This window comes from Nerophis lumbriciformis, linkage group LG03 (assembly GCF_033978685.3).
Source record: "Nerophis lumbriciformis linkage group LG03, RoL_Nlum_v2.1, whole genome shotgun sequence".
NCBI lineage: Eukaryota > Metazoa > Chordata > Actinopteri > Syngnathiformes > Syngnathidae > Nerophis > Nerophis lumbriciformis.
The window spans coordinates 29556237-29567500 of NC_084550.2; the positions used below are offsets into that span (position 1 = coordinate 29556237).

Below are 11264 nucleotides of genomic sequence, written 5' to 3' on the forward strand. Positions count from 1 at the left end.
TGAGACATTGTTAGACACTTTTGTTGAGTGTCGTTTACATTATTTTCATGTTTATGTAATTCAATTGTGAATTACTTTTTATTCTAACAGTAATTCTGAATAATTCATTTATTTTACTTGTTTCCTTTTGTTATGGTTTGAAACACCATTTTGTGTACTTTGTAAGATTTCTCTCCACTTTTTTCTGGTTTATCTATATTGTTATTCATGCCACTTTCCTTAGAGTTTGACATCAATAAATGCCTAGTATTGTTTATGTTATATCTTATTTGAAATAGTACACTACTTTGTACATTTTATCAGACCCTGCATGTTTATTTTTATAAAAGTATCGCCAATAGCAGCCTGAATAGTATTGGTCATAACGCACTGGCGGAGGCTTTGACCTGATCACTGACCGCATCACAACACGTGATCACTGACCGCGTCACCACACGTGCTGCCTTCCAGGTAACCATCCGCGAAAGTAGAGGCTGTCAAAATAAAGTGCGCAATTAATGCGATCTTTTTTCTTGATTAATCGCATGCGTTAACATATTAACTTTGACAGAAGTATATTACATTATGTTTTCCTCTATTTTTGCAGTATTACAACTTTATTAAAACTAAGCAACCCTCTACAAACATATTAGGGATGTAACGAAAACGGTACACTGCAGCAGTACGACTTTTAATGATTAATATTGTTGATTTGAAGTATTTTACATTTATGGTAAAACGGTGATTAAAAACACTTTGATTTAAAGTCACAGACCGTCGATACTGCAGCTAGCTCGTTAGCTAGCTTCAATGCTAACACACGAGTGCGTTACCGTCTTTCCTCGTTAGGAAATGACAAACTAAAAACATAAATGAACATAAACGCATTGCTGCCTGACAAACTAAACCGTTCAAGTGTACATTAAACCTATAGACTGCTATTTTCGAGCAAGAGCGATCTACACATGACAGATTAATAACCGGACGTGAACTCGCGTGACGTCACACAAACCGGAAGTGACGCACCGGAAACTCATTTATCATGAAAATAAATCCCCACTACAAAAACAAAATCCACACGACAATCTTTCATAATTAAAACTGAAGACATTTAAACAATCAGTAATATTGCTCTTAAGAAGCCAGAATACTATGTGAAATTCTTCTGCCCAATTTATTTTAAATAACCTGGCTCAAATATTTTAGTGTGAAAGTACGTTGGGGATATTCACCAATACCGCGATAACCGTGATATGACATTTTTATATCATGGCGCCCCTAAATTATTTGCTTCTTGTCTCAATAGAATGTAATGTTTGTGTATATTGAATATAATAATCTGTTTCTTGTCCTAATAAAATGTAATGTTCGTGTATTTTGATGAATAACATGTTTCTTGTTCTAATAGAATGTAATGTTTGTGTATTTTGATGAATAACATGTTTCTTGTCCTAATAAAATGTAATGTTTGTGTATAATAATTAATACAATTATTGGCTTCTTGTCCTAATAGAATGTAGTGTTTGTATGTATGAATGAATAAAATAATTTGCTTCTTGTCCTAATAAAATGTAATGTTTGTGTATTTTGATGAATAACATGTTTCTTGTCCTAATAAAATGTAATGTTTGTGTATTTCAATAAATAAAATAATTTGCTTCTTGTCCTAATAGAATGTAGTGTTTGTGTATTTTGATGAATACAATCATTTGTTTCTTGTGTTTGTGTACGGTATATTGATGAATACAATCATGTTAATAAAATGTAATGTTTGTGCATATTGATGAATACAAACTGCAAACAAGACCGAGGCGGTGCTTTGGTTTCCTAGGCGAATATCATGATTCACTTTTATTAAAAGCATCATAGCTACAATTCATCATACATGATGTCTCCAAAAACAAAAACAAAAAGACACACTCAAAAAAAGTAAAGGTAAACAAAAATGAAATAAGAAAAAAAACAAAAAACATTTACATTATAAGTCTGTAAACTTCAAGGCTAGATAAGAATTTTGAGGTAATGCTCTTCAGCTTGCTGGCTAAAAGTAACAAAAAGTCCATTTTTTCTCTCCAAGAAAAGTAGCTAAGTAATAAAGGTACCTGATTATTTGAACACCAGTGCATCAACAGGAACAAAGTGAGACAAAATTGATTGCAGTACTTATCAGTTACAGTTTGAGTTCTTTAATACGACACTTGTGGTTAATTCATACAGTCTGCGTGTGTGTGTGTGTGTGTGTGTGTGTGTGTGTGTGTTGGGCGAGTTATGTTGGAACATTCAAAAGCTGCCATAGTTATTGCTGTCTCAGCATGACACACACGTGTGTGTGCTGGGCTGGCGGTGGTAGTGAATGCTATTACGATGGACACAATTAGTCTTTGAATGTACTTCGACATATTTTACGGTGGCGTGGTGCTGGCTTTGTGTCAACAGCACGTTTACTAAGGGAAACAAATCAAGCACCACGCTCGCTTGTCAACTATTTCAAAATAAACAAGAAAAAAAAGAAAAAAAGAAGCTGAACTTCATTTACTTTGAAGCACGCTGTGTTTCAGTCCTGGTCTGGCAGGTCTGGTGTCAGTGTGGGACTAAAGTCTTCAAGCGTGTTGGAAAGTAGCAGGACGTGACGGAACGTAGAACTGGACCACCTGGAACAGGGTCTCTGTGAGGATCCTTCACACAAGGATCCAAGACCGGCAGTGGAAAGACTGGAATTCAAACAGTGTGTGACTGGGTAACAGTACGAGGGCAGCGCGTGTGTGCGTGTGTGTGTGTGTGTGTGTGAAGAAGAATTGGCTACATGAGCTCGCCCACACTGGCCTTCCTCCTAGAAGAGAAGCACTACTGGAAGATGAAAACTGGCCGACAGTCTTTGATTTTCCCTGACTAGACTAAAGATTTAACTTAATGCTGCCTCTCAGGTAACACACCTGGCCCACAAAGAAAGAACAAAGGCTAGATGAGTAAAGGTGGCAGGGGTCAGGGGTCACTTTAGTCTTGGTGTGGAGATGTCCCCGCCTCCTCCACTAGAGATTCTTGGCTCCTGGTCTCTGTTGCAGCTGCTCTCTCCTCGGTTAGGTCTGCCTCTGCTCCCTGCGCCTCCTCCTCCTCCTCCTCCTCCTCCCCCTCGTCCTCCTCCTGTGCTGCCGCTTGCTGCCCCGCTGCGTCGTCGTCATCGTCTCTGGGGGGGTTGGCGACCAGGGCGTTGCCCCCCAGTACTCCTATGGCGCTCTGGAGGTCGGCCAGGGTGGAGGTGTTGGGGAAGCCGGGCAGGCCGAGTCCGCCCAGGCCCGGAGGTAAGAACATGGAGGGGTAGAGGAGGCCGGGCGCCATGGTGGAGAGGAGGAAAGGGTTGAACGCCAGAGAATTGGCGGACATGCCGGCAGCGGCCAGCAAGGCGGCGGCGTCACTGTTGATGGCTGCAGGATCACTATCTGGCATGTTGCTTTGGGATTTCTCCGCTTCCTCGCCCTCCTTCTGGCTTTTCTTCTTCTTCTTTGTAATATTTTTGCCCTCATCGCCATCGTCTGCCTCCTCCTCCTCATCACCTCCATCTTTGTCCTCTTCCTTCCTCTTCGCCGCGCTGCCGTCTTCCGCCTCGCCGTCAGCGGTGCCGTTGGTGTTGGCAGAGGCGGAGGCGGAGGCCAAGTTGCTCTGGAACAGGCCGCCCAGGCCAAACATGTTGGGGAGAGCCCCCATGGCGGGCAGCATGAGGGGCAGCATGGAGGCGGCCTGCTTGGGGTCAGTGGGTGCAGGGAAGGCCATGAGGCCAGCAGCTAACTGGAGAGACTGCAGGCTGAGGTCCATGCCTCCAAACAGACTGTTCAGCAGCAGAGGGTTGATGCCTCCTGCACCACACAAGACAACACAACATCACCACTTCAAGCAACAGGAGAAAAGAGAAGAGAAGACAAGACAAGATGGATGACTTCAAGCCAATTTACCTGCAGAGGACACAGCAGTGACCTGGGCGGCCTGAGCTGCAGCCACCTGGGCAGCCGCCGCCTTGGCGATCTCAGATTTGGGTCGCCGTCCGCGGCGTCTGACCCCCTCCTCCCTGACCACGGGGCCCGTCAGCAGCCGGTCAAACATGGCCTCTGGCAGGAAGCCCTGCGGACATGTCATGTGTCAATCACACTTTGATTCATCCTCATCATTTACACTTGAATTTGGATTCATCACACTTTTCAATTTCAATTCATGTTAATCATGTTCCAATTTCAATTCATCAAGATTATTCACACTTTTTTAATTGGATTATAGTCACTTTTGAATTTGGAATAATCACATTTTAATTGGGTTTAATCTTGATTAATCACACAATGTTGATTAAAACACTTCTGAAGCTGGATTAATTATGATTGATCTGAATTTTGAATTTGGTTTAATCACACTTCTCATTTTGGATTCATCACTTTTGTATTTGGATAAATCACACTTTTTAATTAGGATTATTCTTGATTAATCACACAACAGAATTTGGATTAATCATGGTTTGAATCACGTTTGAATTAATCAGGATTATTCACACTTTTGAAATTGAGTAATCACATTTAAACTGGGAATAATCTTGATTAATCAGAATTTGGATAAATCACTTTTGTATTTGGATAAATCCTGAGTAATCATACTTTTGAATGTGGATTAATCATGATGATTCACACTTTTGAAGTTAGATTAATCACACTTTGGAATTGGGATAAACCTTGATTATACTTGCCTTCAGAATCTTGATTAATCACACTTGAATTTGGATTTATATTGATTAATCCCACTTTTAATGTTGGATCAAATATGATTAATTACTCTTTTGAATTTTGTATTAATCACACTTTTACATTTGGATTAATCTTGATTCACCACACTTATGTTATTTTGATTAATCACACTTTTGAATTTGGATTAATCTTGATTCACCACACTTATGTTATTTTGATTAATCACACTTTTGAATTTGGATGAATCATGACTAATCACTTTTGAATTTGGACTAATATAATTATAATTGTACACATTGAATAATCATGATTAATCACAGGTTATTACTGCTTTGCATAATTAAAATGCACTTTAAAACGCAGAGCCCAATATTAGAATGTCATTTCATGTTCAGACTGCCATCGATGAAAAGTAAAAGTCTTTTTAAAGATCTTGCGATACAGTAAGTGTAGTTAGTCACATGCAGGAGTACTCAGTATTCACTTCTACACAGTTCGGTGAATATATGCGACAAGTAGAAATGCACTTGCTATTTTATTCTGGTAAAATGTCATTTAATAAACGTTTGTACAAGCTAACTTTCTTTAGCCTGTCAATGAGGTATTCCATTGTATGTTAGCATGAAGCTAGAGCCAACCTTCATCCTCTATAATTGTGTTGCTTTTAATCAGTATAAAGCAAACTATTATTCATTTAGCGAGCTTCCTTTGTGTACTAATGTTCTTTCATTGTGGGAAATATACATTTGACTGTGAAGATATTTGTGACATTAAATTGCAACATTCAGGGAGCGCAGAATAAGTGTAATAAACTACTAAAAAGTGAGGCCTGTGTTACGTGGAGTCAGAAAATAAGCAGCAAAACGATAGAAGAAAAATATATATGTTAATACCAATTACAGAATGGTTTTGAAATATATGTATGACTGATGTTGACATAATGTGTGATTAATTGTTTGGGCTACTAACCGACTGTTTGACAATATCTGTCCAGTCTGGTGCAATGGAGAACTCTGGGTTCTCCAGTAACCATCTGGGAAGTTCCTTCATGGGCGGGGCCATGGCTCCACCCATCTAGAAGAAGAAAGCATGCAATCAGTTTGAGAAGGATTGACTGAAGAAGAAGAAGAAGGTCAAGTAGAGAGGTGTTCCTACCTTGCGTCCGTTACGTCGGTTGACCACAGGCACTCTCTCGTCTCCGGTCAAGGTGTTGATGTCGATTTTGTTGGGGTTTCGACAGCGATGACGTTTTTGCTTAGGCTTTGAGAACTGAGACAGCAGTAACTCTTCGTTCTTCTACAGAAGATGAGATGATTAGAAGAGACATAAAGGACGGGAGGAGGTGAGAGTAGACTCACTGGTGTAAAAGCAGACATGTCCATGGTGTAGGTGGGGTGCTGCCTCAGCCACTCCCCCAGTTCTTTATTGGATACGCCGGCCTCTTCCTCCTCCACGCTGCCGGATGCAAGAGATCTTCCACTGGGACTCTGCTCCGAGACTGGGAGACTGGGTCTTTGGGCACGAGCGGCATCCGGGACCCCTTCCACAGCTGACACCTTGGCCCCATCACCCTCATCCTGGCCATCCAAACAGTATTTCATTCAAATGTCTATCCTCAACCATCCCAGACCCCTTCCACAGCTGACACCCTCATCCTGGCCATCCAAACAGTATTTCATTCAAATGTCTATCCTCAATCATCCCAGACCCCTTCCACAGCTGACACCCTCATCCTGGCCATCCAAACAGTATTTCATTCAAATGTCTATCCTCAACCATCCCAGACCCCTTCCACAGCTGACACCCTCATCCTGGCCATCCAAACAGTATTTCATTCAAATGTCTATCCTCAATCAATAACTGCTTGTCTCCCAATTTCCTTTGGATAGATTCTAACAAAAGGTAAAATGATAAAAAGATTCCCCTGATCAAGAACTCCTTGGTGGTCTGGGTGCATATGTTAAAAGCAGATCAGTCCAAGTCTTAGGAGGGTCATTGTTCCTATTACCTGAGAAATGTCTGTAAAGTGAGAAATGTGTAGTGAAAATGTGACATGGATCATCTCATCTTGCATTGACTATAGTCATTCTCTTTTCACTTTCACAACTCCAAAGAGACTTGGGACTGAACCCAATGCGGCTGCCAGACTTCTGAGCGGTGCACCCAGAACCCCATTCTATCAAGTCTTCATTGGCTTCCAGTCCAATTCTGCATAAAGTTGCAGATTTTAGTCCTGACTTCCCGTGTCTCGCATGGTGGGCCCTCAGTCTATCGCTGGTTTATTGTGTCCCTACACTTCAGCCTTCGGTCTTAAGGCCAGGGTCTCCTAAAGATGCCAAAACCCAGAGAACCCTGGCCTAACTCCCAGACTCTGGAAACACTTGCACCAGTCCATCTGTGATCTTGACTGTGTAGACTCTTTGGTTTTCACAAAAGCTTTTAGTTGATGGACTTAACTTTTTTATCCTTTACTTCTATGTTTTCTACAGCACTTTATAAATACAACTGACTTCATTTCAACTTGTAGAACATACCCCTCCAGTTCTTTTGTTGCCCATGAAGAGCAGCTCCAGGCCCTCCACATTTTTCCTGCGCCCTCGCCTCCTTCTCATCATGGGGAGGTCAGCCTCCAGCGCCCCATTGGCTCGGTGTCCTGAGGGCGGGACTTGCTGCAGCATCTCCATCTGGGCCTTGAAAGAGGGGTTGGTGGCCAGGGCACTGGGGAAGCCGGCCAAGGAGGAGGAGGCCTTGTGTTGCATACCCTGAGAGGAACATCAAGCAGTTTTAGCTCATGCAGACCTCTTCGGTCTGGCAAGCGTGAAAGAATCTTACCTTGGTGAGATCTATTGCCTGACTCTGGGACTCCATGGTGGCATGGCTCTCTCTCAGCTGAGCCACCATCTCCATCAGGTTACGCCTCTTGGCTGCTCTTTCTGCCTCAATCTCAATCTTCCTCCTTCTCCTCCTCCTCTGGCGAGGCACTGGCAGACCCACAGTGTTGTCCTGCAGCACACAATACACTGATGCTGGACTACAATGTCAGATGGTGGACTACAATGTCAGATGCTGGACTACAGTGTCAGATGCTGGACTACAATGTCAATGTTTCTACAACATACAGTGGAACCCCTTCATATCCACGGTCCTCACATTGGCTGACTGACATCAACATGACAAAGTGAAACCAAAAGTAACTCATATCAAAGTGTAGTTTGTTACGCCTTGAGCCTGCTTGCTGCTTATAAAAACGGTGCTACTAATCTGTGGATTTTTCATCACTCCAAGCAACGTTTGTAAGTTTTACAATATAACTAAAACAATTCTTCCCTACTAAAGCGTCCCATGTGTGATGTCTGTAGGAGTGTTTTCATGCATATTTGTACATGCTATTGTAATGTAATTAAGCTAGCGTTGTTAGCATTAGCTTATATGCTAACATGTTTACAAGTGTCTGTGTTAGTATTATTAACTTACAATTACATTTTTGTATAGTTTCAGCTTTTGAAATTCACCAAAACGTCAGCGTGGAGTTATTGAGTCTGTTTAGCTGATTGGAGAGCTAGCTTGTGCAGCTAGTGGGTCCATGACCATGACTTCTGTTTTGTTTGATCAGCCGTTTTACTGGCGTGTTACAGTGTTTGGAAATAATTAATGTCGGTAAACGACCCCCCTGCGACCCCGAGATGAACACGCGGTAGACAATGGATGGATGAAATAAACATTTATAAAATCTAAATAACTCATTTAACAACGTATATATCTGCAGTTTATAATCCAGTGCGATTAATATGTGGAAAACATTTTGTTTTGTATTTTTGTATTTAATGGGTGCAGCTTATACATATATAGTCTGGAAAATACAGTAATTAAAATCTATTTAATTAGTGTGGCAAAGTACTGAAGGTTGCCTCAGTGTTTTACGACTAGATAACCAGTGTTGAGAGTAGGACTGGGCGATATATAGAATATACTGTACCGGTATATATCGCAGGTTTGTCTCTGTGCGATATAGAAAATGACTATATGGTGATATTGGAGTATACCTTCTCACACAGTTGCTTTTAGCTGCTGGCATTACACTACAGGCTCTTCTCACTCTTTCTTGTCTCTCCTTCTCACAGACAGACAAGCGCACCTTCTTACACACGTCACATACTGTCACGTCATACGTCAAATACGTATACGCCCTCGCGGAGCAGAGAGGTACCAGCATGGCTAAAGTTAGCTGTGATGCTAGCGGTAATACGAGAGAAAGAAGGTGCCAATCTGGTAACAAATGAAGGAATAATTAATTCCCCAAAAAACAGCAGGGGGTCCATCGTCTGGCGGTGGTTTGGCTTCAAGTGGGAATATGTCGAACAGACAACCGTAATTTGTCAAGTGTGGGGCGAAAGCGTTGCTATAAAAAGTAGCATTACTGCTAATATGTAGCATCATTTGAAAAGTCACCTGCTAGAGAATGAACAGTGCTTACTCCGCATGTCAACATCTCCGTTCGGTGCCACACCAACAAAATGCAGAGGCAACTATTTCCATATCAACACCGTATGAAAAACAAAACAACGACAGAAGGAGATAACGTCCGCAGGAACCTACCCCATAGTGAAGGACATACACTATTTGATTTCCTATTATGCAGCTAATTTTTATTTGACACTTATTGAAATATCTTGTGTGACATCATGCACAAAAGTGCACTTTATTTGTTTTAAACTATTGTAGTGGCGTTCGGTACAAAAAGTGCACTTTAATTTAGTGTTATTTTGATATGTCATCTTAGTGACATCATGCACAAAAGTGCACTAATAGCTTGTTTTAAAATGTCTCTAACAATCTTGCACTTTCTGTTTGGAAATGACATGAATGTTTGTGCCACTGCTTAATAAATGTTTAATAAATACACTTTTACTTGTGGTTTCCCGCTCTGCATGAAAGTTTAAAAGTAGCATATATTAATGAAAAAGAATGTTTTAATGTAGTCACATAGAATCATCATACTGCTGTCATTATATGCATCAAGTGTTTATTCAAGGCTAAGGCTAAATATCCACATACCGTATTTTTCGGACTATAAATCGCAGTTTTTTTTTCATAGTTTGGCCAGGCTCCAGTGCGACTTATATATGTTTTTTTCCTTCTTTATTATGCATTTTCGGCAGGTGCGACTTATACTCCGGTGCGACTTATACTCCGAAAATATATATATGGTGTATGGTGACATGGACTAAACATATCCACATATATATGGTGTATGGTGACATGGACTAAACATATCCACATACAGGTAAAAGCCAGTAAATTAGAATATTTTGAAAAACTTGATTTATTTCAGTAATTGCATTCAAAAGGTGTAACTTGTACATTATATTTATTCATTGCACACAGACTGATGCATTCAAATGTTTATTTCATTTAATTTTGATGATTTGAAGTGGCAACAAATGAAAATCCAAAATTCCGTGTGTCACAAAATTAGAATATTACTTAAGGCTAATACAAAAAAGGGATTTTTAGAAATGTTGGCCAACTGAAAAGTATGAAAATGAAAAATATGAGCATGTTCAATACTCAATACTTGGTTGGAGCTCCTTTTGCCTCAATTACTGCGTTAATGCGGCGTGGCATGGAGTCGATGAGTTTCTGGCACTGCTCAGGTGTTATGAGAGCCCAGGTTGCTCTGATAGTGGCCTTCAACTCTTCTGCGTTTTTGGGTCTGGCATTCTGCATCTTCCTTTTCACAATACCCCACAGATTTTCTATGGGGTTAAGGTCAGGGGAGTTGGCGGGCCAATTTAGAACAGAAATACCATGGTCCGTAAACCAGGCACGGGTAGATTTTGCGCTGTGTGCAGGCGCCAAGTCCTGTTGGAACTTGAAATCTCCATCTCCTTAGAGCAGGTCAGCAGCAGGAAGCATGAAGTGCTCTAAAACTTGCTGGTAGACGGCTGCGTTGACCCTGGATCTCAAAAAACAGAGTGGACCGACACCAGCAGATGACATGGCACCCCAAACCATCACCCAACCATGCAAATTTTGCATTTCCTTTGGAAATCGAGGTCCCAGAGTCTGGAGGAAGACAGGAGAGGCACAGGATCCACGTTGCCTGAAGTCTAGTGTAAAGTTTCCACCATCAGTGATGGTTTGGGGTGCCATGTCATCTGCCAGTGTCGGTCCACTCTGTTTCCTGAGATCCAGGGTCAACGCAGCCGTCTACCAGCAAGTTTTAGAGCACTTCATGCTTCCTGCTGCTGACCTGCTCTATGGAGATGGAGATTTCAAGTTCCAACAGGACTTGGCGCCTGCACACAGCGCAAAATCTACCCGTGCCTGGTTTACGGACCATGGTATTTCTGTTCTAAATTGGCCCGCCAACTCCCCTGACCTTAGCCCCATAGAAAATCTGTGGGGTATTGTGAAAAGGAAGATGCAGAATGCCAGACCCAAAAACGCAGAAGAGTTGAAGGCCACTATCAGAGCAACCTGGGCTCTCATAACACCTGAGCAGTGCCAGAAACTCATCGACTCCATGCCACGCCGCATTAACGCAGTAATTGAGGCAAAAGG

The 11264-nt window shown here is 41.6% G+C and overlaps 1 protein-coding gene across 3 annotated transcripts in view; it reads right to left on the reverse strand.

Annotated features, from left to right (window-relative positions):
• Window positions 1–1807: 1807 nt before the first annotated feature.
• The window catches only part of chd7 (chromodomain helicase DNA binding protein 7), a 126611-nt gene continuing 117154 nt past the window's right edge, over window positions 1808–11264 (reverse strand). For 2 of the 3 annotated variants that reach the window (XM_061936589.1, XM_061936596.1), the window contains exons 35-41: window positions 7533–7703; window positions 7235–7462; window positions 6059–6277; window positions 5856–5996; window positions 5670–5774; window positions 3927–4092; window positions 1808–3830 (exon numbers count right to left, since the gene is read on the reverse strand). In XM_061936589.1, coding sequence (XP_061792573.1) covers window positions 2974–3830; window positions 3927–4092; window positions 5670–5774; window positions 5856–5996; window positions 6059–6277; window positions 7235–7462; window positions 7533–7703 — 1887 coding nt within the window. In that variant the 3' untranslated portion in view covers window positions 1808–2973. The remainder of the gene's footprint in view (window positions 3831–3926; window positions 4093–5669; window positions 5775–5855; window positions 5997–6058; window positions 6278–7234; window positions 7463–7532; window positions 7704–11264) is intronic. The other variant, XM_061936604.1, reaches the window with a different exon arrangement.